The sequence below is a fragment of the Protopterus annectens genome, chromosome 2.part1 (assembly GCF_019279795.1).
Source record: "Protopterus annectens isolate FY-2018-M chromosome 2.part1, PAN1.0, whole genome shotgun sequence".
NCBI lineage: Eukaryota > Metazoa > Chordata > Ceratodontiformes > Protopteridae > Protopterus > Protopterus annectens.
The window spans coordinates 1,930,362,994-1,930,390,620 of NC_056729.1; the positions used below are offsets into that span (position 1 = coordinate 1,930,362,994).

The 27,627-nt window shown below is 36.3% G+C and overlaps 1 protein-coding gene across 2 annotated transcripts in view; it reads left to right on the forward strand.

The window, feature by feature from the left end:
- Nucleotides 1-27,627, forward strand: part of LOC122794695 (zinc finger and SCAN domain-containing protein 21-like) — a 174,235-nt gene that overhangs the window by 123,061 nt on the left and 23,547 nt on the right. For both annotated transcript variants that reach the window (XM_044063327.1, XM_044063328.1), the window contains one exon: nt 21,686-21,817. In XM_044063327.1, the coding sequence (XP_043919262.1) occupies nt 21,686-21,817 (132 nt within the window). The remainder of the gene's footprint in view (nt 1-21,685; nt 21,818-27,627) is intronic.

The following is a 27,627-nucleotide window of genomic DNA, read 5'->3' on the forward strand; positions in this document are numbered from 1 at the left end:
TTGGTGGTGGGGGGGGAGTTTGCGCTGAACCTGTCAGCTAGGATGTTGGCAATGTCTGTGGGTTTGGTGTATTTTTTGTCATTTTGGACTAATTCGGAGCATATCTGGGAATTCCCACCCTGGTTCCTAACATAACTAAAGAAAGCCTTGTGATTATCTATAGTGTCCTCTGCAATTTTTCTCTCAAAGCTGGCCTTAGACGATTTTATGAGTGCCCATAGTTTTTTCCTAATAGTGATCAGAGATGCCTTCCCTTTTTGGGATTTTGCTCTATCATGTAGTAGCTTCCTCCTTCTATTGTATAGTTTGTTTATGGCTGGCGTCCACCAGACAGGACGTCTGCCTTTGGTGGATTGGGTCTTGGTTTTATTTGGGATTGCATGATCCGTGCATTCCTGAAGGTGTTCATAGAATGCGTTTATAAAGGATTCTGCGGTCTGGGCCGTATTTTCCACAGGCCCGAGGGCTTTGAAGGATTCCACCTCAGTTTTGAGGAGTGTGAAATTTGCTTTAGAGAAGTTTTTCACTGTGGTTTTCAGGGCAGGGGGTGGAGTCGGGATGTGAATATCCAATGAGATTAGTTTATGGTCTGATTTTACCAGTGAGGGATACACTTCTGGTCTGGAGCATAGAGTCCCCATGTTGGTGATGATCAGGTCCAGTATGTTTTCCCCTCTTGTGGGAGTGGTAACAAGTTGTTCCATAGCATTTGAGTTTATAAATTCTAGGAACCTTTAGGCTAGGGTGTTGGTGCTAGAGTAATGCTCCCAGTCTATGTTTGGGTAGTTGAAGTCGCCCAATATAATGGTGTTTGGAGAGACTTTCATATTTTCCAGTGTTCTCAGGAAGGCCGAGTGGGGTTCCTGGGTTTGGGAGTGTGGTCTGTAGCAGGCTGTAAACTGGAAGGCAGTTTTACCCACTGTTAGTTTCACATGGATAGTCTCTGATGCTTCGTGCTGTGCCACCAACCTGGAGGTGTGGGTATCTTTGACGAATGTTGATACTCCCCCTCCTTTTGTGGTTCGGTCCAAGTTTTGGGGCTGAAAAGCATGGTATGAGGTATAACCTGGTAGTGCTGGGGTGCTCTCGGGAGCCTTGAACCAGGTTTCTGTTACTGCACAGATAACGATGTTCTCCATGCTAAGGAGAGTTTCGAGTGTGTGCATCTTGAGGTTTAGACTTCTGGCGTTGAGTAGCATTACTCTTAGTTTCTTAAACCTTGTAATACCTATGGAGTTGGGTTTGACTTTTGAGCCTTGCCTAAAAAAGGCACTATGGGGGTAGCAAGAGCCTTTGCCAATATCCGAAAATGCACGGGTGACAGGTGCAAGCCGTCCTTAGCGAAGCATCGTGGCTTGTCAAGCATGTCATCCCAGGCTGACAGGCACTTGATGCCCTTTGAATGACACCAATACTTAAGCCAGTTGTTGAAATTGAGCATCTTGGCTTCATATTGTGGCATCATTCTTGGTGATGGTAAGATGCTACTCAAGGTCAGGGTCATACCAGCCTGGGCTACATGCTCAGAGAGCTCCTCTATGTCTCTTTTCATGTAGTCCAGGGAGGTACGTCTCAGGTCATTCACACCAGCATGGATAATGACTGAGTCATATTTGTACTTGCCTTGGCGTGACCTGAGTGTTATGTGGCGGATCCTAGCGCCCCACAGGCAGCTCACCGTGACCTTCTCCTTGTTTAGCCTGGTGAGCAGGACGTCAGTGTGCCTGACGATAGAGTCACCTATTACAAGTGTATCAGGTGTGTTGTTTAGCCTTAAGGGCTGTGACTGTTCGGCACACTGGCTTTGTGAGCTATGTGTTGCACGTGTTTTGTTTTGGGGTAACGGTTGCTTGGGTGTCTGCTTTGGAGGTCTCTGCTGCTTAGGCAGATTTTTATTTAGAGCCTCCGAGTATGTTTTTGTGTGTTTATGTGTTTGGTTTGCTGTCGTGGTAGGTCTATGTGAGACTGGAATTGTAGTGAGATTGGTTTACTTCTCCTCCTGACTGGTTTCGCCAGTACTGAGTTGAGAGAGCTTTGCCTCCAGTATGGCTATATGGTTGCATCTCTCACATGTGTTGGAATTTGTTGGGAGGAGGAGAGGGTAGTCTGCGTACATGAGTTGTAACATTGCCTCAAGATTCCCAGATTCACCAGCTGGACCGGAGAGGAGATTGACAACTGACCTTTGGACATGCTAGAATAGTATTGGGAATTCCTTTATAATTGAAAAAAAAAGGGCCAATGGGGAACAAGGTACTCAAGGGGAGTTTGTGAGGGTGTAGTGCTTTTAATTTTTTAGTGCTGACTTATGTAATTGCTTTAGTGAGCAAGTGCCAGGTATCTTAAATGCAATGTGTTACAGGTAACTTAAATGCAAAAACAACAAACAGAAACTTTCTTTCAAGTGAAACAAGGAAATAAGTGCAGTAAGCAATGCAGATATCACTAGGGATCCACAGAAGCACTGAAAAGCCGCATTTTAGGTGGAATTAGCGTTTCAGGGAAATAAGTTGTTGTTAGTGAAAGCTGAGTAGGATGACTATATTGACTGAATTTTTGGATAAAAAACATTGTCTTAAACATATGGATTTATCATAAAGTTTAATCTTGTGAATAAATGACAAACATGGATCTATAGAGTTATGCGATGGAGGGTTTTAACCATGGAGTATCCCTTGATTGTTGTGACTGTTGGCAAATAAAGAGTAGTACACTAACATAGCAAATAATGTCAGTGAGTAATTAATTGAACAATTGTTTTTTGCACCTGTCATTGAGCTTATTGCTTGCGATTTTTGGGTATAGTCATTAATTCATCAGTACACAGCTGCCTTACTGAAAAAAAAACACCTCCAGTGGCAAACTGTCCACGAGTAATACATATAACAACTTTCAGATAGTATTATTCATTCTATTTTAAAATTAAAACTAGTAACAAAAATCAAAAGCAGTCACATTGAAATGAATTGTACCATGTCAAAAAATAAAAGCATAACTATCGTTATTAAACTATGGAAAATAAAGTGGGGAATCTTCTGGATTGCTCCCTTTTTTCCTTAGATGATAAAATTTCTAGAAACACTTATTAGTTGGCTTTTCTGACAGTGATTGGCTAATTATTGCATTTAAGGAGGAAGAAAGTTGTTTGATTCTCAGGTTTGATCATTTTTCTTATTTGGAGTACAGCCTTCTAGCATGACATAGAACAGTTCTCCATCACAAAGAGGCTTCCTCTTTTAAATATAAGGGCTGTCTGATCCCGTAGATTCTGCCCTGAATGCTCAGTATGTGAGTAAGTGTAATGGAAGTTAAAGAAACATTTCTGGGTACATAGAAAGTCATATAAAAGAATGTGTGCACAGACTTTCATCTTTAGAAAAATGTTCTTAGCAGAATATTGGACTTGCTTAAAGCAGCAGCTGTATCATTAGACTCTAGACGAGATAACATAATAAGAGGTGAAGGTTAAGAATACATGCAAGAAAATGTATGCCAAGCTGTACAGTATATCTGTTCATAGATAGCATGCTGTACTTCTCCATTACCTATAAATGTAGGTGATGGAATGCACAGATCACTTTGCTTCCCTACTAAATAGCTTATATCATCAAGCAGCTTGCTGTTCTAAAATTGCTGCATGCAGTGGATACACTTAAAGTTGGTCTAGCAAACAACAATACATGAACTGTATTTGATTTAAAACTGAAACAAACTAAGACATCTCTATGGTGCTGAGGGTAAAGCCATAACTGCTCTGCAGCAACACAAGTTCAAATAATGAATCAGACATTTGTAGGAGCTGTCTGTAGAGGATAGGAGTTCCCACTGCCTTCTTACCCATCCTGGAGAGAAGGAGGCAACTGTGGCTCTCCACAGTGGTCATACTTAGCAGGACCACTATGTGTTACCTGACGCAGTTTGAGTCTTCAAAACATGTGCCGTCATAGTGTTTCCATGACAAGTTGCTGAGGGGAATCCGTCGAGAGGAAGCAAAGTTACTCTTGGGAGACAATGATTGAGCAAAAAGGAGCTACTAACGGGAGAGAGTAGGTTGCCTCCAGGACCAGCCTACTCCCTATCACCTGATTCTCACTTGGGAATGGAAGAACCAATCATTCAAGAAATTATGGGCCATAAGGCTCCCTCCTATCCTGGCAATGCTTGGATCCCATCTCCTCAGAAGAAATGTGCCAATTGATATCGATAGTGGAGCCATCAAGCTGCAAGGTCCTGAGGGGTGGTGCATTACAAAATAAAATAAATTTGAAACAGGGCTACTACAGTATATGAAGATGAAACATTGATATATTGCCCATGATATACAAAATGCTATTCAAAATGGTGTAACATTGAAAATTAAATACCCTGCAATGTCTTTTATCTGGAATGACACAGACTTTAAATTGTCTAACAATACAGCCAAATACTCAAATGATGGTGGATTTTGGGACTGTTGTGATGCAAATATCCTCATGAACTGAATCAATTTTTTAAGCAACATTTGCAGATCTCCCACTAGTAAGACTTCTGTAATCTGTTTGTGACTTTTCTTGAAGTATATACTAACTTGTCACAAAGTCTAGCTGCATGTGAAGCATTCAAGTTATGTATTAGTGTTTTATTGGCCCTCATTAATGCTGGACTACACCTACTAATATCAAGGGATACTTAATTGCATATTGTCAGTTTTATCAGATCTGACAGTAGTCAAACCAAGATTAACCTTTGCTTTTATTCGGTGATGCTGAAGTTTTCCAACTCATTTACAAAAGTAACCCAAAACAACATGCAACCAAAACTGTTAAAGTAAAAACAAAAGGATACAAGTACTCAAGTACAAAAAGAGTTCTTAATAAAAAACTTCAGCTGATGAAAATCTTTGAAGTTGTTTTTGGATAAAAAAATGTTTTTTTTAACTCTTTTTACACTTTAGGTATTTGTACTTTTTGGTTTTTACTTTAATGCTTTACAAAACAAAGGATTCTGTATTGTGTAGAATTCTCTTGATGACAAATATCTAAGTTGTTTGTTGTCTTTCGGGTGGACAGTTTTCAAAATAACTTACTGAAAGATTTGTACACTGCTAGGAATGATTGTCTAACAAGGATTCCATAGAATTTTGTGGTAGCCTTACCTACCTAAGTTTTCTGTCCCTTCAGCAGCAGTGATTAACATGCATCAATTTTTATTGTATCTATTAGGGAAGAGAAACACATAATGATAAAGTACTATACTTTAATAAGATTAAGACTGATGGTTTACAGATTATTGATCTTAAATGGTGTGATTAAAATAGATAGCGTGCAGTACACTTTTCATAATAGCAAAGATGAGGAAGTAGAGAGATGGTGTACTTGTTCAGAAATCTACTGCCGAGACCTGGAAAAATGATTCATTTGTATGTTACCCAAACTGACTAATTTCTTAGACTGTGCCATTACAACTTAGCAGATAAATAAGACAAATGAATCTCTGATTGGGAGCAGACTCTTCTTTCATGAATATAGTCATCACTCTATTGATTTATTTCCAGCTAGGTAGGTTGACTAAATGTGGAATTATCATAGCCCATCTTCTGGGAATGGGTGCTTCAGTCCAGCCTGTGAAATAAATAGGAATCTGGCCTAATAATGAATAAAGAGAATTGCAGGTAGGACTGATATTCAGCACAGAGTTTGTCACTTCAGGAAAATACCTTTTGTGTGGAGATGGATGTTTATGATAATAGTACTAGAGATATAAATGTGCTCTGGGGTAGCCTGTACATTCACAAAGTCATGTTTATGCTAAATGTTAGAAGTACTGGTTTCTGTGTTTACTATGTTATATTTGCCCTTTTTCATTTTAAAATTCTGAGTTATTAAATATAACTCATCACAGGAAGTGAGAAGTGCTGTCTTTGGTTGAGGCCTACAATCATATTGTAGTACATGGGGAACATTGGTGCTATACCCTGTTGGAATGCATGTGATGTGATGGGTGCAGATTTAAGACTAGTTATGTATTGCTTACACCTGATACTCACCATATCTCCCTACAGGAAGTTTGTGCTGATTAATGGTGAAACCTAGTAAATCTGTAAATGATGAAACAATGATGATTAAGAAGCATGTCTAGACAAGCCGGGGTGTCATATCCCTAGGCTAGCCAAACTCTTACTTGTTAATACATTCAGCAGATGGCTGACCACTGTTTGTTAACTGGTACCATTAGTTGAATGAGTGTCTTCCATGGGAAATGTGATGATGTATTATTAAAAATCATAGTGAATCAGATACATGACGCTGTCTCAGAGGTACAAAAATTGAATAATTACTTAAAATTAAAACACTTATCCAAAAGAAACAAACAAGATTATTAGATTCTAACCTGACTAGATTTTATTGATGAAAATTGGCATTAGACAGGCAGTATCTTGTACCACTCTTTTAGTAAAACAACAAATTTAGTATCCCAGAAGAATAAAGGTAAAGTTTATGGCAAACTGAAATGTAAATTTGTTGTAGCTTTATGCCACTACTGAGCTATTGTAGGCTATCTGTACCATTACATTCACCATTTTGCCAATCAGATAGACTGCCATATGCCTTATTTATAAAATAAATAAAATACAGAGCAAACAGGTGAGACAGATTCTACCTAACGCTGGCAACTCTTGTAAACTAACACTGAGCCACTGTAAATACTTTAGAATTTTTTTTTTTTGAGGGGGCATGGGCAGGATGCTGAGGAGATAGAAGCAGAATTCATCAGCTCTGCTGTTCTTAACATATTTATGACAGGAATTTTTTTTTAAGTTGTCATATGTTTTATTTTTGCAGAGAACTAATAGCCTAAACCTTCCCCTTCGATAACATATAAAAATTATTTAATTCCTATATTTTCCTGTCAAAATACTATCTGGAAGTCTTGTACATCAGTAAGATGAATCACACAAAAACAGTCTGTCAAGACACATCACTGAAGAAGGAGTTTCAAATGGTTCTGACAAATATCCAGGAACTGTCTCTGAAAATTGATAAAATGGGCAACAGATTAGACATCTTTTAGGAAAGCTGTACAAAGCAGGTGGAACTAGTTCAAGAGACTCTCAATCAACAGAAAATACAGATTTCAGGAGTAGAAGAAGCTTTAAATCATGTGGAAAAAAAAGGTTGTCAGAAGAAGAAAATAATACTGAGTTCATTTTAAAACAAAATATAATACTCCTGAGCAAACTAAATGATATGGAGAACAGATCTCAAAGAAATAATATTCACATTTTTGGTTTGCTGGAGAAGATAGAAGGGAACAGCATGATTAATCTTCTAACATCCTGGCTTCCTAACATCCTTGATCTCCCTGAAGCAATGTCTTATGGCTTTGAGACGGCACATAGATCTCTAGCCATGTCTCCTTCTAAAAATAATTCCACTTCGAGGTCTAGTAGAGTCAAGCTTTTTGTCTTCACAAGACAAAGAATTGATACTCAAAATAGCTTGGTCAAAATCTCCCATCAAATTAGATGGGAAAATAATAAGATTTGGCAATGATTACTCCTCTGTGGTGATTTCAGAAGGAAATGTTTTCTACCATTAATTAAAGATCTTAAGAAAAGCAGATAAAGGTAAATTTGCTTTTCCCTCCTACACTAAAATTGTTTCTTAATGCTAGAAGCCTTAACCTGAAAATATACTCATTGGAGGCTGTCCTCACACTGGAAGATGCCGATGTTTGTGCGGTCACGGAAACTTAGTTCAGGGCTGCGGAGTGTACCCCTGCCTTACCAGGCTATACCTCATTCCACACATTCTGACCCCAAAATGAGGTCAGGAAGACTAAGCATGGTGGAGTCTCTATCTTCATTAAGGACAGGGAGACCTCCAGACTGGTTTGCCAGCATGATGTACTGGAATTACTCCAGGTGCAACTGACAGTTGGCAAGATACCCATCCAAGTTATAACTAGCTATACACCCCCCTCCATGACTCAGGACACCCTCTCCTCCTATCTGGACATACTTGACTCCATGAAGGTACCCCCTAACACCCTGATTCTTGGTGACTTCAACTGCCTCACCATAGACTGTGTGAACTATTCCTCCACTAATGCACTCATCCAATGATTCCTTGACTTCATCAGTTCTAATGCACTAGACCAGCTGAGATAACATTTTGGACTTGTTTCTCACCAACATGGGTGACCGCTGTACCACTCCCATAGTATGTTCTTCCCTGGTGAGAGCAGAGCATCGGTCTGTCTTATTCCAACTTTCTATCCTACCCCCCCCCCCCAGCTGTAACCAGGCTAAAAAACTTCTCAAAAGCTGACTACAACCTTCTAAGGGAGCGTATCAGTAACTTCACATCACCACCTCCCTCAGGGGATGCAGACAACTATGCTGAACAGAACACCAATGCAGTATACAAGCAACTATACACCTGCATGGACTCAGCCATACCCAACAGAACTAAACCTGCACCTCAAGGTATAGACATCCTTTATCAACAGACTTTACAACAAAAGGAAGAAACTGTTGTACAAGGGTAAAAGGAACAAATTCGAAATTGAAAAAACTCCCTCCTCAGCCTAAAGAAGCAAATTAGATCACTAGTGAAAACTTCCAAAGCCAGTTATGAATTAAAACTAGTCCCCAAAACAAGGGGAAACCACAAAGCTTTTTTCAGTTACATCAGGGACCTCCATGGCAAAGCCCAGGTTTATTCTGAATTAGAACTTAACGGCACCACTTACAGTGATCCTGTTGACTTAGTCGACTTGCTAGCAGATAGGTTCAGTGCAAACTTCACGCGCTATCGCCCCAAAGGCCCATTCAACATCCCCGATACTTGTCCCGCACCTCACATCTCTGTAGATCAAGTGTTAAAGGCCCTGTCCAAGGCAAAGAACACAGCTTCCATGGGACCTTGTAGTATCCCAGGCTGTATTCTGCACATTTTCCAGCAAGAACTAGCTTCACCATTGAGCCTGTTCAACCACAGCCTAATTACATGGTTCATTCCAGGAGGGTGGAGAACTGCCATTTTCATCCCCTTGCACAAAGGTGGTGTCACTGCTGATCCTGGAAACTATCGCCCCATTAACTTGACAAGTCTGATCTATAAAACAATGGAGCTTATTATTATGGATCTCATAAACAAGGACATAATCTCCAAGCACTTGACCCCACCGAGTTCGGATTCGTCGAGGGCAGATCTTGTCTGTTGAACCTGGTTGACTTCTTTGAGACTGTCACCAAGGCCCTGGATGCAGGAAAGTCAGTACGTACAGCTTATCTTGACTTGGCCCCCCACTCAGCCATCATCGAAAAGCTAACACAACTTGGTGTAAAGCCCTGTCTCATCAAGTGGGTGGCCAACTGGCTCACCGATAGGAACCACAAGGTCAAAATTGGCACCACCACCTCTGACAGCAGACCTGTCACTAGTGGTGTTCCCCAGGGATCAGTCCTGGGACCCCTACTGTTTGTCATCTACTTCTCGGAGGTCCAGGCAAAGACAAAAGGACTGTGGCTGACCAAGTTTGCAGGTGACTGTAAGTTGGGTGCTGTCATTGACTCCCCAAATGATGTTAACATACTGCAAGAGTGTCTCACAGCAACAAATGACTGATACCAAAGTCATGGCCTTAAGTTAAACACAAAAAAATGTATTATCATATCATTCAGCAAAAGCACGGCCCCTACTGATTACCACATCAACAGCAACCCCCTAAGCACACAACCTGTGATGAGAGACCTGGGTGCTTAGTTTGAGAACAATCTCACATTTGACCATCATATAGCAGCAGTGGTCAGAAAAGGCTTTTACTTGGTCCATCTCATAAGTAAAGGGATTGCATCCAGAAAAAAACAAAGGTTATTACCTCTCCGTAATCCTCCCTCGTTAGGCCAATAATTGAATATAATTCCCGGTTTGGTATGTACCTCTCCAAGCACCTGCACCAACTGGAAAGGCCACATAAATACCTCACAAAGAGAATCCATGGCCTCCAGCATCTGTCCTTTGTGCACAGGCTCAAATCACTATTACTCTACTTGGTATCATACAGATTGCTCAGAGGTGATCTGTGTCTCGCTTACAAGGCAGTATCAGACCCTGCCCTGCTAGAGATGCTCCATATGTGTAAGTCTAACTCCTCGCACATTACCCGCTCAAAAGGCCTAAATGCAATATGCAACATCAACAAAACCTGCTGGAGAGACAGGTTTGTCTCCCAGAGACTGCCCTTTCTCTGGAATAGACTTCCCATACATAGTCATAGGTTGGTATTAGGCTATCGGCCCTATACAAGCCCAGCCATAACAATTCCCTGGCTATTTCTTCCCACATTATTTACTTCCCTGGACCCTTGTCTAGCAAGGCGACTGACGTGATCCCTGGGGTGAATTTCCTTTCTCCCATCCAATCGTCAAGGTTCCTTTTGAAGAGGGCCAAAGAGGTACTCTGCTTGACATGTATGGGCAGTCTATTCCAGAGTCTGGGGAGTCTCTGGGTCAGGAACCTATCCCTCCAGCATGTTTTGTTTATTGTGATGACAAGGTTTAGATCCCTGGAGTACCTTGCTGACCCTCTTCAAGCACAACCTTGATGAGTGGATGGGAAACCACAAATTTGTCCCAGTGGTTCCACCTGTGTCCCTCATTGACAGGGGCGACAGGTGGTGACTGAAGTGTCTTTTTTGGGGATAAACTCTTGGCTAGGCTTGTAGGGCCCCCAGAGCCATTAGCCTGGTAACCTCCTATGATCTTCCAGACAAGACCAGAACTTTTGAGGACATAGATACTACATTATCTTATCTGAAAGCAAAACATATAATTCAACAAACAGAAGAAATGAATTGGAGTAGCAGTTCTCTGAAATGAATGGCTGAGAGAAATGGCTGGAAAACTAATGAAAAGAAGAAGAAAATAAAAGAAAAGTGACTTTAATTTGTTGGTGAATTATCTCTGAAATAAAACAAATTTCTGGATAAAGAAAAGTGACTATTTAATCACTTGCAATATTTTCGTATTTGTTTAGTTGTTTAAAGTCATTTACCACAAAAAGATTTTTTTAATAATATCTCATTCACACTCTATATCTGCATCTTGAGGTAACATATTCAGTTTCTTTTATACATACATCAGCATATGCATTTATTTCTCTCAAAGCTAAATATTAATTTAACTTTCAGCATACTAAAAACAGTTATATATTCTTGTAGTGTATTGCTATTAGAACTTATAATCACTTTATTTTATTCAGTTTACATAAAACAATATTTAGTTTAAGGTATGTAGTATAATTTCAAAAACAGGAGCGAAGTTATTGCTGTGTGCAGTTTCAGTCAAAAAGTGTTAAAGATTGTAAGTTATACATGCATGCTGTATAAGTAACGTAATGTCAGATATTCATTAGAAATTATTAGTTCGTATTCTTTTTGTTTCCTTCCTATTTGTTTAAGTGATTGTTTCTTAACTGTTTGGTCACTCTTTTTGACCTACACCTGATGTCAATTTTTCTGAGGTTGTTGTGTTAACACTATGTGGTCAGAATAGCCTAGACTCGAGGGTGAGTTGTGTTGTTTTACTTTGGTATTGACTCGACCTTGCAGTGCTTTCTTTTCATTGTGTTTGTTGGTGGATGATTTTGTGAGAGATTGCAGACCTAGTGCTATCATTTCCATCAATGACATCACTCACAGCAAAACGCGGTTCTTCATTGTTTTGGAAATACATTTTTTGCTTAGTGGTTGCCATGGAGTTGGGAGTGGGGTGCTGCTGGCTGCTGAAGTGGTTTATTGTCTGTACTGAGCTTAGTGGAATTACCAGGAAGGTGTGCTGAAAATAATAAATAATGGCCCATTTTCATAATATTTGCAATGCTCTGTGTATTCTGGTGATTGTGAATTGATGAGTGAGAGCTGTTGCTGTTTTCTTGGCTGACTGAGGCTGACTGGGAGGGAAATGACAGACAGACGTGACATAGATTGATTTCTTGGCTGGCAGCATGTATTACTCTTACACCAAAAGGTAAACATTTTGGTGAAGGCAGGACTGTTAATATATTTACACACGATTATGCGAACTAGCGTGAGCAAAGGCTGTTATATGTTGAAGCTTTTACACAGGCTTGTGCTGTATTGAATTTCCTGTTGTGGTAGTAAACATTCTGACAGCATTGCTTGTCTTTCTATCTTTGCATAGGCAACATGGTCCTCTACAGATATAGAATAAACTAAATTAAAAATATATAACATATTTACCAATTTAATGAGTCAGCACAGTAAGACAGGACTGACTATTTTCTCATAAGTATTATTTTAAAAAATACACAAACACTAAAAAGTAACTTGATAAGAAATGTGTATCCTTGAAACATTAGAGGCAATAATATCCCCATTTGCTCTAGACAGAAATACAGAATGGGTAATAAATGTTTCTCCACTCAACATTTTACATTCTGTTCAGCTTAATGAATGTCTTTGAATATGTATGCAGTCAAATACAGCTTACAATTTGTGTGTTACCTTTATTTGGCACAACTCTCCTGGTCTTCTTTCCTTGTTGCTTCCAGCTTCATATAGCCCTTGCTTGTTTAGCAACATTTTTTAAATTTGATAATGACAAATTATGATAAAGAGCCAAGTGAAATTATTATTAGATAGCAAATTGCTCAACCTGCTTCCCATTTCAGCAAACATAATCTCGCTCAGGGGATAGGGAATCAAAAATGCAATTTGGGTATAATAAATGGATAGAAATGTACAGTCAGTAGATACAAAAGCTGCCATACTCTCCTCATACCCATAAATTTATCATATAATTTGCTTATTACCAATAAAATTGAATGATGTTGAGTGATACAATTGGGTGGATTTCTCAGCTAGACCTATACAGGCTTTGAAAGTCGATGACAAGGTCATCAAGGATGACTCATGAATCCATGAACATGTATGCTGAACTGAATATGTTTATTGTTGTCATTATAACATTTTAGTTGAAGGAGCAATTATATCAACAAGGATATGAACAACAGTAGTTTATAGAGCAATAATAAGATGATTTTACTTCAAATATAAATGCTAAAACAGTCTGACTGTCTCTTAAGCTTATTTGAACATCAAAATTCAATACAGCATTCAGTATAGTAGAACTGGAGAATAAACTTACATATATTAATGACAATATATATATATATATATATATATATATATATATATATATATATATATATATATATATATGTGTGTGTGTGTGTGTGTGTATATATGTATATATACATATAATACATATATTAATGACTGTCAAGTTACATTAGAAATATAGAAGAGTATCTATACTGTCTGCAGCAATAAATTAAATGGAAACTACAGGAAATATTCTAATATTTCTTAATGGAAAATACTTCTCTATCTGTAATTGTATGATATGTGTTCCTTTGTTGTTAATTGGAAAACTAGTAGAGCTACTAGAAAACATTATTGTATGTTTTATACTAGTAGAGCAAGATAAACATACTCAAGATAAACATACTTGAGAATATTGACACATATTGAAGGAAATAGCTTGCTTATTGCTCTGAGACACTAGTTTTGATTCTGTAATCTATATCAGTTTGTTAAATTCTTGTTATCAAGGAACTCAGACTCTTAATAGAATTAATAAGGTTACAAAGAATGTTATAAAAAGGACATATTTGAAAGGATTTACTTATGCAAGCATACTAAAGGCACTGGTGTCATTGATTCTTGTAATGAAAGCTGTTATTTAAAATATGAATGAATGAATGAAATTAACACCGCTCTTGAAGAAGCCAGTCTATTACGGGCAACTAGAGCCTGTCCATACTTTTCTAGTGCAAGTACCTCAATGAGTGAAGTCCTGAGAGAAGAAATTGGTGACCAGGTGAAAATACCAATGTTTTATGCTCTAGACACTAATAATTTGAAAGACATAATACAGAAACACTGGGATATTCTAACCCTAGATGAGGATATCAAAGAGATAGTAGGAGAACGACCAAATTTCCTCTTTAAAAACAGAAAGAATTTGAAACAGCTCTTGTGTTATCCAAGGAATATGGGAAATAAAAATACTGATAGTATGATATCTGGGACGAAACCCTGCAATAGATGTAACTTTTGTAGTCACATAGACACTAGAACTCATTTTATACACCCAGTTACACTACAAGAACACAATTTTTATATGAATGCAGACTGTCAGACAGAACATGTGGTTTATCTTGCTCGGTGCACACTCTGCAATGCATTTTATGTTGGTAAAACTGAAAGGAAATTGAGAGAGAGGATGAGAGAACATCTATACCACGTACGTATAAAATCTGAACATAATGCATTAGCCAGACATGCACTAAAAGCAGGCCCACTACATTGTTTCAAGTTTACTGTCATACAAGTTATTACTCCTAGTCATAGAGGAGGAGATGTTACAAATTTCACGGAAGGCTGCGAGACTAAATGGATCATAAAGCTTAGTGCAGACAAGAGACCGGGACTCAATGATAAAGTACCCCTCAAACCGGTCCTACAAAACAGGAGACTGAAGTCCATTAAATAACCCCCCCCCCTTTACAGACACACACACACACTTTTTATATATACATATTTTTATATTTTTATATATGTACATGTATTTATTTATTTATGTCTTTTATATATATATATATATATATATATATATATATATATAGTGGGAGGATGGCATAATTGTTAAGGTGTTTACATTACAGATGCAAGGTGCAGGGTTTGATTCTCACATGGGGTAAATGGCTAGGCTTGAAATGGCTCATAAGGGCAGTTAGCCTAGTTCTAACATTTGAATTTGAATTTGAAGATATATATATATATATATATATATATATATATATATATGTGTGTATGAATTGTCATCTATTTATTCAGCCTTCACCTACAAATATATTTTTATATTTTGTATTTAGATGCAAGGCATCATTTTTGAAAGTGGTTTTTACTGACTTTACATACTGCCATGATAATTTCATAATGACAAGAGATGTTGTAAGGATTGTTTTTAACATGGAAGAATTTTGTAAGAACATTAATTTTTACAAAATTACAGTTTTATGTAGCGATACATATATATTTATATATTTTTATAGTTCAGGAAATGATGTCAGCATGAGTAATTTTACTGAATCAATGAATAATTCATGAGGAGGCCTATATAAGAGAGGCTGTATGTATGCACACATTTGTATTTGTTTGGTCTGAAGAAGCCTTATAGGTGAAAGCGCTTACCATTTTTGTTAATAAAAGTGTTTTTTCGATTATATGGTGTGATTAACAGAATTGTGTTTGCACCAGGAGATTTATACTACAACAGTGGAGAGTTTTTTTATCATCTAAAGATTTTTTGCTAGCTGTGGTTTGTTCCTGTGGATGTCCTATACCTTCTACATTATTTTTATTTTTTACATCGCTGGAACATTTACTCCGTGGTGGTGCCACTTCATTTTACTAATGAATTATTCAATAAACCCAGTGTACTTGCATAAAATAGCTTCTAGAACAAAAATGATAAATCAAATCACATTAAAGAATTATACACAGCTAAAAAGAAAAGTTACCACAATAAAAGATATTCTAAGGGAATTTAGAACCCACTTTATTAAAATCAATCAAATTAATCCAGTAATGGACTTGCAGGATACAATAAAAACTTTTATTAGAAAATATACTAAAAATAAATTGACAGATCAGCAATTGAAAATAATTGATGTGCCTGTATCAGTGATAAAACTTACAAATCAAATATTTATTATTTATTTAACATTTGTTTACCGGGAAGGTCTGACTTGGAACAAAGCCAATTTTCAGTTGAGGCCCAGGGAGAAATGCTGCAGAGGTATGACTTTGAAATGTAGGGTGAAACTGGAGCGCCCGGAGGAAACCCACACGAGTGCAGGGAGGACATGCAAACTCCACACAGAAGGCACTCCAGCCGAGAATTGAACCAAAAAACCTCGTGAGGCAACAATGCTACCGCTCCACCACTGCGCCATCCACAATAAATACATTAAAATCTAACAAAGCCCCAGGCAGTGATGGCAAAATACCAAAACTTTATAAGCTAATGCCTGAGAATGCTTTAAATACTTTACTACATGTCTTTTAGTTAAAGATTTAACAATAGTTCCACCTTCCTGTAAATATATGCTTATATCACCAACTTTAAAAACAGATAAACAGAAAACAGAGCATTTCTCCCCGGGCCTCCGCTGAAAACAGGCTCTGTGGAACCTAGTCGGACATTCCCGGTCAACAAATGTTAAATAAATAAATAAATAAAAAATAAAAATAAAGACCAAGCCAGATGTACTTCCTACAGACCAGTCTCGTTATTAAATGCAGATTACACATTGTTCTTGTCTGTACTTGCTAGTAGAATTCAACAATTTCTTCCAAACTTAATTAATAATGATCAAACTGAATTTATAAAAAATAGAAACACCTTTGATAATATCAAAAGAATTCTAACCACAATTGAATGTACTAACAATATAAAGGAATATTTAACTTTGGAATTATCTTTTACTGGTCTTGGAAGAATGTAATTTTTCAACAAGCTTTCAGCAACTTATAAAACATTATATACAAAAACTCCCTAGCTTATATTGCAAAGTCTGTTATGTTTCATAATCTGTTTTGATCACTGAAGGAACAATGCAAGGTTGTCCACTGTCACCTTTATTATTTACTTTGATCATGGAACCATTCACAAACTACATAAGGTCAGAAACAGAAATTAAAGGCATCCAGTTTGACCATAATCTAAATTTCAAGATACTTTTATTTGCAGATGATATTCTGCTGACACTGAAAGATAATAAAAACTCTCTTAATACTCTGTTTGATGCCATAATAATTTTTCAATCTAAATTGAGTCTCATGTTTAATAAAGACAAAACAAATATTTTATGTATAAATTCTAATATTTCTGACATGGAAATAGATTTTTCTAAATACATAGATAAAAATGATAAAATATTTGGGAATAATTTTGTTTAAAAACATTAACAATATAATTGTCATACACTATAGTGAATGTCTAGATAAGATTAAAAATCCTATTAACAAATGGAACAAATTTGTATTAACACTGGAGGAAAGACTTTTAATAATAAAAATTATAGCACTGCCAAAAATGTTATATATAATAGAATTGTTAGCTCTTCCCACTCCTAAACAGTATATAAGAGGCTTTAATACTCTAATGCTTAGATTCCTTTGGCATCCCAACAGACCTAGATTGGAACTTAATCACCATTTAAGAAGATGGTTTTATGGAGGAATTGGATTACCTGACATAGAGTTATATTTATCCATTATTATAAAGACAATTGTTTCTTGGACAAATAACTACTACACAGCTAAGTGGAAAGATATTCAAGAGAGTATTTGTTTAAAAATAATCTAAAATAGAAATGTCAAAATAAAATAACTGATAACTTTCTTTGGTTATTAAAAGATTACATATTGGAAAATCAAAATGTATCAATAAATTCAACTTACATATCAATGTCATTGATCAACTTTAGAAATTTTATACACAGAGATCCAGAATACAAAGCATGGCTATTTTTAATATTCCTTATAGCATGTACATAAACACTTTCAATATGTTTGTAATGACTACACTTAAAGAAAAGCACCTAACATACTGGTATCAGTTAATGGACAAAGATAAATTGCATTCTTTAGATTTTATCTTAATACATTTTAACTTAAATGATTACGTGGTTAGGTATTCAAAATTGTAGATATTCAATAGGGAAGAGAATAAACTTAATGCAGTCATCAGTAAAAAAGGGTTACCAAAATGTCTAGAACATTTAACTATATTAATTTATTAAAATAGTACAGAAAGGGGACTTTTATCCAAAATGTATAAGGTGATTAAAATCAAGACAGAATACTGTAAAGATAATTATTGGGATTATATTAAAATTATCAATAATTATTACCCAAGTGAAAATGAGAAAAACATGAGACTGTCATCCTCTGCACAAACCACATCATCTTTCAAATGGAAATTATTTTCCTGGAAATTTATGCATAACGCATTCATTATGCCTTCCAAAATAGAATTAATGTTCCAAAAAAATTGGATGTTGGAGATGTGGGTTGAACATTAAAGCAGATTAGCAGTATATGACCTATTAATGTATTGTAATTAAGCCATTTTGGAATGCTGTTAATTCTTTTTTACAGGCATTGTTCAGTGACAACTTTATGTTAAATAACTCAATAGTTTTATTCATTACCACAATTCCTGCATTAGAAAGTAAATCACTCTCTTCTTTGGAATCTCTTGTCAGTTGCAAGAAAAGAGATCAAAAATTAGAAAAAATGAAACAACTCCATCAATTAAAGAATTCCTCAACATTGCAACCAAAGCTTGTTATCTAGAGGTACTACCTATCAAGGAAAAAACTACTAGAAAGATAAACATACTTAACATTATGAGTAATGAAATACAGTTTTATAATGTTTTAATGTACTGGGAGAAGCAAGCAATTTGTAATTCTATTTTTTTTGGAAATGTATAAAATTCTGTAGCCATTTAATTGATGACATATTATTTATATGGGACTACAGTGAAGAATTAAAAGAGTCCATATCTCATTTGAGAACATCCACAAAATTGAACTTTTTGGGTAAACTGTAAAAAGAAAACTTTTACTTTTGGACATTCATTTGATAAATCATGAGAATAAATTAATGTGAAAAGTATGCTGCAAGCCCACTTTCAGCACTTCTTATGTCAGTGTTACTGGCAATCATTATAAAGTCATGAAATGCAGTGTTAGTAAGATAAAGATTATAAGCATTTCTAGATCAACATTTGATGACCAAGAGTTTTTCCCACAAACTTGTGATCTTAAAAAGAATGTTTCTAGATAGAGGCAATAAGGTCAAACATATATATATAAAAAAAAAAAGACAGAGTGAATAATCTCAGGTTGTATGCTCTGATTATATACACAGACTGAATGTAAAGAATATCAAAGTAAAAAACAGATTTGCTCTAGTAATCGTTTTGTGGCAGACTTTTTAGATGATACCTCTTTTGGAAAATATTACGGGGACAAAATAATGTCTTTGAAAAAGTTGGCACTGTGCCTCAGTTTGTATATATATATATATATATATATATATATATATATATATATATATATATATGTATATATATATATACACACACAAGAAATTTAAACATTAAAAGATTCTTTGAAATGACTGGTTATATTGTTTCTCATGATATTTCATCAAGTATGGCTAGAGGCTCATTTACTTGAACATTTTGTAAATATTTTGGGTTTATGGCAAATCTTCTATATGACATTACAGCAGGTTTCCCTAAAAACAATAGGATGATTTTTTTTACCTTTGCCATGTATTTAGCCTAATGTGTGGCATGTCAGCCTGATATGCAGAGAAGACAACAACAAAACTAGCCAAAAGGGTTTATAAATGCCAGCATGCAATCAAGTCTAAAAAAACAAAAGAAATGCATCATATAGGTGTGCTGTTTATTGTCAGAATTTCATTATTTTTAATTTTGGATGGTGTATGCAGGATAAGCAAAGGTAGAGATTTTGAGACTCTCTAAGAAGTAAAAGAAGTGTTTTTACAACAAAGACTGCAAGCTAACTATATATATCAGAGTTTATGACAATATTAATTGCATTTTAAAGTGAAAAGTCTCTAGTCTGTAATATATGTTCACTACTGAGTACTTTTGAAAACATTTTGTTGGTTGAAATCTGTCTCTGAAGTGTAATTCTCGTTCATATTTTTATATTTTGTGGCAGCATTTTATTAGTTGAGATTTAAGCATTTTTACTCTTAACTGTTTTGTTTTCTATCTGTATTTGTCGTAATGAATCTTTTATTTATTAAACGTAAGCCTGCTATTTTTGAAAAGTCTGCAAATCCTGTCTTTATACTTTTGCGAATCTTTTGTCTTTGTCATAACACAATCTCTTGTATATCAAAAGAAATTATAGTTCATTAAACAAGGTATTATCTAATTTCTTATGGAATAATAATACTCCAAATGTCAGTTTAAGTAATTTTTCTTGACAGAGAAAAACAAGGGACTTGATTATTCCAAATATCATTTTCTTTCATTTGACATCAAGTATAATTAATTTACTGTCCATATCAGTTTTACAATCAATTTACCATCCATGTCAGCTTACAATGCACAGTATAATTAATTTACCATCCATGCCAGTTGACTATTCACCCTTATCTAAGTCAGTGCCCTTGGGGTCTCTGCTGTTAGACCAAAGCTTTTGGTGAAGAGTATCATTTCAATATGTGTTCCATCTGTATAGTATAATTCAAGGAATTTCTACGCCCCCCTTACTTTAAATTATTAAATAAAGATGATTATCTTTGTTTGAAGAAAACTGATATATCAATGAGTTCTTATTAAGGCAATCATTATTTTATAATCCTAATGTTATAATTGAATCAAAACTGTTTTGGCTCTCTAATTTTCCTATGCTTCTAAAGGAACATTTATTTGGTTGATAATTAGTGCATCATATCAAGCAAAGTTTTGTTAACTAAATGGAATCTTTGTCTGTCCTCTTATCCTTCATTAAATTGAATCGTGTGGCTACACTGAAGTTTGCCTGCCTGTTTAAGTATAGTAAGGAAACAATGAATTTCATTTTGATGGGATATGCCAAGAAAAAATATTTTTTTATAGAATGTAATAAAAAGTCTAAATTCTGTTTTGATACACCCATTTCAACCACTGGGTTGCAGTTTTAAAAGGTATCTCTCTCTCTCCAAATTGGGACATTGTTTGGCTGAATAAGTCATACACCAGCAATTTTTGTTACTTCATGAAGCATACCTATTCCCCCATAACTTCATGGCTATGGGCAAAATACCTTCCCTTTTGTGTACTATGTGCTGAGATTATGCAGCATATGGTTTATTTCATATTTTTTAAATTGTATTTCTGTCAAGGATGTTTGATCGTTTATAAATAATGGTTTCAAAAAACAATAATAATACATTATGTACAGGTCTGCAAATGGGTCAGCTGTCTTCAAATCATGCTACTGGTTTGCAATAATGCTGATTCTGAAATGTTCTTATGTATTTTGCACTGAGTATTTTTCTTTCTAGTAAAATATTTCTTAAAGAGAGAAAGAATATCTTTTCTGTGTACATCTTACTTTAAATGTTGTTAGAAAACTTAGAAATTTATGTAGAAATCCATGGTTATTATAAAAAATATCCATTGCTATGGAAGATTTTAGATAACATTTGCAATGGTTCAGCAGATTTAGTTCTTAATTAACTAATATGTATTGTCTTCATACAGTATGTGATATCTTGTGACGCCTTTATAATATTGTCTGTCTCTGCTAGTAATATAAGACTGCAGTATGTTCTCAGATTTATAATTTAATATTTTAGATTATGGTATGTTGATTAAAGTTTGATTAGATCTTAAGTTATAGCTGTATTTGTATATTTCTTACTCTAATAACTTTTCACTATAGTGCCAAATGCACTTGTAAGTTTTGTTTATAAAACTAGGGAGAGGGGGGCACCGGAAAAAAAAAAACATTTAGCAGGAGTTAATTCAGTGACAAATAAACTTCCTTTTGCATATCACTGCTTTTTATAGGTCTGCATATTCCGGAACATTATACTGAACTGTTGACAAAAGCAGAGGATTCTACTCGTGATTCAGAGAGTTTGGGAGAGGCTAAACTGCAGGACTTTCAGCCTAAGGAGGGTACCCATACTGCTAGGACAGGTAACTTTTTGTCACATACTCAAACAGCTCATTTTCAAAAAGCACAGGTCTGTGCGTTAGAAGGTAGAAGGGGGATCTGTCTTCAATAATTTGTTGGCTTTATCCCAGAAAGAGAAGCCAAATGAAGAGAAGAAATGAATATAGCCTGACCATGTCACGTCTTGGTGATAAACACATCATAAAACACGCAAATGAGAAATGTAGTTTATAGAATAAACAGTTAGCATTTTAGTAATTGCAGTCTACGGATTTGTTGTGTGACAGTTTGGTATTCTATGGATTGGTCTAATGCAGGGTTTACCTCCAACTAATATGGATAAATTAGAAATTACATAGATTTTTGATGTGTTTCTAAATAAAACAACACCTGTTCACATTATTCTGTATGGATGTTCTAGTTCCACACAGTGCGTTATTAAAAAAGGTGAGTAATGTATACTTAATGCAAAATTTCTAGCCTTTGAAAGTACTGGGGATGGTTAAAAGATATTGTATAGCAGCACAGCCTATATACACATGACAAAATAAGTGATTTGAGTCTTTTTTGTGTGTATATATGGTAAAAGAAGAAAGTGTAAAAGTATGCTCAAAGAAAGTACAAGGTGGAAGTTCAGGAAAGAGTTAAAACAGACTGTACTGGGAATTCAGACATTTATTTTTGGTTGCATTTGTTTAGTCTATTAGTGTTTGCATTCCCAATGCTACTGTCCTAAATTAGAAAATGAATGTAAACATTAAAGGGTTTGCCTGCAGTGTAAAGAACTGTTAAAGAAATACCACTGTGTGATTCCTCCACTAGGCAGAAGAATGTCTCACTGTCTTATTGCCACATGTGTTAACAAAGGTGGCTGTTATGTGCGACAAACATAAAGAAAATAACAATTGATTTAAATCTGTAAAGTCTCCTTTAAGGTACAAGCAGTAGAAGGGGCACAGTTTTGGGACTGTGGCAGCTGCCTTATTTTTAATTTGATAATTATTTACTTGCGTGGCTTGAAATTTAGCTTCAAAGCTGGACACTTATTCATAAAAATAACTTTAAATTATGACGAAAATTCCTTTCTGTCGGTTTTGGAAATCCCTGTGTAGCTTCATCATGTGTGTATTGCTCTCTGCACTACGGAAGAACACCTGCTGTTCCTTATCCTAACTGAGGAATCTTGTAACCTTTATTGTTTTAATGAAATGTATTAATTTCTAATATATTATGTTTTACAAAATGGACCAAGAAACTGAAACAGTACCATATAGCAGTAAAATTTAATTATGTGAATTCATTGTTTATGTCTGAATCTTAGCAAACTTGATGGCTTGTTCTAGCTTTTATTTGGTCATTTAAGCACTGCCTATACAGTAGGTGTTGGTATGGCTTATTTGTATTCAGGTTAGTTAAGTAAAGCATGGTCTTTATATAGGTACATGCTTTTTTTTTGTGTGTGTGTGTGTGTGTCTCAATATAAGTATATGTGTGTGTATATATATATATATATATATATATATATATATATATATACACACATGCGCGAGGACGCATGCATGTATGTGTGTGTGTGTATGTATGTATATATATATATATATATATATATATATATACACACACACATATGTGTTTGTATATATATATATATATATATATATATATATATATATACACACACACACATATGTGTTTATATAGGGTCTATATTCTAAGTTCGAATGCACAATTGTCCGAATGCCAAAACATCAAACTGGGAAGTTCGAAATGTAAAAATAGCGAAGCCGTGCAACACCAGATTTTTGGGCCGTTTCCATGGCTTTGCTATTTCCTCTACTGTGGTGTGATCATGGAGTTGGTATATTTAAGTAGGGGGGGGGTGTTAGTTTAAGTTTAAAGTATACGTGTTTTTTTTTTTTACCAGAACTGAGATTTTTTTTTTCCCTGGGAAATAAATTGCTGTTCTGTGTTTTCATACTTTTTGGTTTCTGAACTTCCTGGTTTGATATTACATAGTTCGACGATGTAATATAGACCCAGCAGGAGTGCCAAGCAAAAAAAAAAAAATGTATATCTTTGTAGTAGTTTCTCTTGTACTATGGAGGAGGAATATTTTGACCCTGTAAAGAAATCCTAATTTTTCTTTTCACTAGTTAGAATATTGGATTTCTTATGATTATCAATAGTAACTCCTTAAAATGTAAGGAGTCTGCAAACTGAACACCAGAACCATTGAAAGAATAGATATTAAGAGTGAAGCTGAATTGTAAAGTGGATCCTTTATTGCATGAAACCTTTACAAGCGTTTCCCATTACACAAAGCACAAAACGAACCCCAGTGATGCAGGTTTCTTATTGTCTACCTTTACACAGTTTTAATAAAGGAAAATATTTGTGGTACTTTGTGATAATGTGTTTTGTGCTGTTAACCCCCCCCCCCCACATTAGGAACAGTCTGAAGTGTTTGTGTGTTTTTTCGTTTTGTACTGGAACAGCAATTTTTTTTTTCCTGGGGAAAAAAAATCGCTGTTCTCAGTGTTCGAAGTTCTTGCATTTTGAACTTCTGGGTTCGATATTTACATAGTCGAACTTATGACAGTTCAACTATGTGATATAAACCCTTTTATATATGTGAGTGCGTGCATAGATGTGTGTGTGTGTATATATATATATATATATATATATATATATATATATATATATATGTGTGTGTGTGTGTAAGTATATTTACAAGCTGTTCCTCCTTTTGGCCATACACCTTGATCTTCTCACATGTTTTTTCTGAAATGAGGCACCTGTAGTGCTAGTTTTCCTGTAAGGTTAAGGTTGCACTTAGACCTATGACAGGTAGAGTTATTTTATTTTTACTTATTTTATTTTATTTTATTTTACATTTGTCTGACTGGACACAGATCCGTTTTCAGCGTAGGCCCCAGGAGAAAAGCTCCACAAATATTACAATACATTATATTGGTTAACATTACCATTTATACAAAACATTAGTTAACATTAGCATGATATAAGACAGTGTTCATGCAGACAGTTACACAGTTAGTTACCTTACAACAGTAATATTTTCAAGGTACAAGATATTTCGACTCAGAGTACAGTATGTTGGAAAAAACAGTAGTTTGAAATGAGTTTTATTAGAGTATATGCTTAAATTTGTGCAAAAGGGGTAAGACAATAGAGAATAATTTGTTTTACAGCTTTGTGTCACTAAGCTATTAGTGGTTGAGAACAATGGTGTTTATTTGAGTGAGTATTAATAGTAGTGAATTAATTTGGTCTAGCCTGGGGGAAGACATGAACATAGCCAGTTCGTGACAGGTCTTTCATTATTAATGACAAAAGACCCTAGGGTCATCAGTCCCCACACAGTGCCAGGGGTCCTGATACCTGCTCTGAGTCGGTACCTGTGCTTTTGTTGAACACAACATGTCAAGTTATTTCTGATTTCCATCTCTCACATCTTGTTGACTTGCATTCCTCATTATTGCCTTTCTTTCTCCAAGGCCGTGCTCCAGTAAGTGTAGAAAACTCTTCTTCATGACAAATGTCATATCACTGTTTGACAGTCATCCCAGGGCTCAGTTTGTACAGGTTCTTTATTAAGGAATTGGTGTTCGTCTTTCCTTTCATATGACTTCTTCCATTTAGATGATCAGGTGTAAAGTCTCGTGCTGTAAACTTTTAATTTATTTTTGTTTGTTGACATTTTTTGTTTGTAGCAAAACGCAGGCAAGTGATTACACAAATTGTCAGTTTCTCTGGAGAGGATTAATTTATTGGGCTTGGCTAAGGGTCTTGTGCAGGCAGTTGACCCTTCTTGGCAGATGCTTTCTGGTAAAAGGACAATGCATTCCTTGTCCCCTGAAGAGTTTCAAGAGATGGAATCTGCAGGGTGCTGTGAAGGGACAGATGCCTGTAGTGCCTTTTTTAGGCAAAGTTCAAAGGACAAAACCACCACCGTAACAGGTACAAGCAGGCAAAATCTGAAGGTACTGCTACTCAATGCTAGAAGTCTAAACCTCAAAATGCACTCTCTCGAGGCACTCCTAAAAATACATTGATATCTGTGCAGTAACTGAGACCTGGTTCAAGACTCCAGAGAGCACCCCTGCAATACCAGGTTACAACTCTTACCACACTTTTCGGCCACCAAATCAGAACCAAAACACTACAGGTGGAGGAGTGCCCATATTCACCAAGGATATTCACAACACCAGGCTAGTTGCCCAACACAGTGTGTCTGAAATTCTCCAGGTGCAACTAACACTAGGTAAGACTGCAGTCCAAATTGTAGCTTGCTACAGATCCCCACCATGCCCCAAGATTCTCACTACACCTTTCTAAACATACTGGAAAATATTAAGATACAACCAAACACCCTAATACTGGGTGATTCCGACTACCCTGCCATTAACTGGGAAAACTACTCATGTACCAACACCTTTGACCAACGGTTCTTGGAATTCATAAATTTCAACGCCCTGGATCAACTAATACTTAGTCCCACCAGGGGCTCCAGTATCCTAGACCTGGTCATTACCAACATGGGAAATCGATGCTCCACACCTATGGTCACCCCCTCGTTGGTCAGGTCTGACCATAAACTAATCACCCTTGACATCCACATCCCACCCCACCCCCAGTAAGGAAATCTCTGTAAAAAATTCTCAAAAGCCAACTTCATGCTACTCAAGTCAGACGTGACAAACTTCATGACACCCATGGAGACGGGAACTGAAAGTTCAACTGCTGAATCCTACACTAAGGCACTGTACAAGCACATCCACTCATGCATGAATCATGCCATCCTCAATAGAACCAAGACGCTCTTCTCCAAAAAAAGGCAGCCGATCTGGTGGTGCCTTGCCATAAACAAACTTTACAACAAAAGGGAGAAACGGTTGCAGAAAAGAGGAAAATTCCAGGATGCAAAAAACTCCCTTACCAGCCTCAGTAAGAAGCTGGGATCCCTCATAAAATCCTCCAAAGCTAGTTACGAAAATAAAATTGCCAAAGATTCCAAAGACAACCAGAAGACATTCTGTAGCTATGTCAAGAATCTAAATGGCAATGATCAGATCTGCTCTGAGCTACAACAGAATGGCATTAAATATACTGATCCCAAGGATATTGACAATATCCTGGCAGATCGATTCAGTGCAAACTCCTCCCTCTCTCACCCCCTAAAGGGCCCATCTCAATATCGAAAGATTGCCAAATTTTGGTAATAATGGCCACACAGGTAAAAAACGCACTCTCCAAAGCTAAGAATACAGCATCCATGGGACCAGACAATATCCCAGGCTGTGTACTACATGAACTACAAAATGAACTGGCACCTCACCTAAGTGTCATGTTTAATCATAGCCTCAGCTCAGGCTTTATGCCCACTGAGTGGCGCACAGCTACAGTTATCCCACTCCACAAGAGGGGATCCACCTTGGATCCTGGGAACTACCACCCCATCAGTCTGACGAGCCTGATCTGCAAGGCCATGCAACATGTAATCATGGAACTTATAAACAAAGACATTGGCAACCTTCAAACACTGGACCCCACCCAGTTTGGGTTTGTGAAGGGACGATTTTGTCTCCTGAACCTGATTGACTTCTTCGAATCAGTCTCCAGAGCCATGGACAAGGGTAAGGTGGGTCACACAGCCTATCTGGACCTCGCCAAGGCCTTCAGCACCATCCCCCACTCTGGAATCATAGATAAAATTACTAAGCTGGGCATTAATCCCTACCTCACTCGATGGGTTGCCAACTGGCTTACTGACAGAACCCACACTGTAAAAGTAGCCAACTCCAAATCCAGCTCC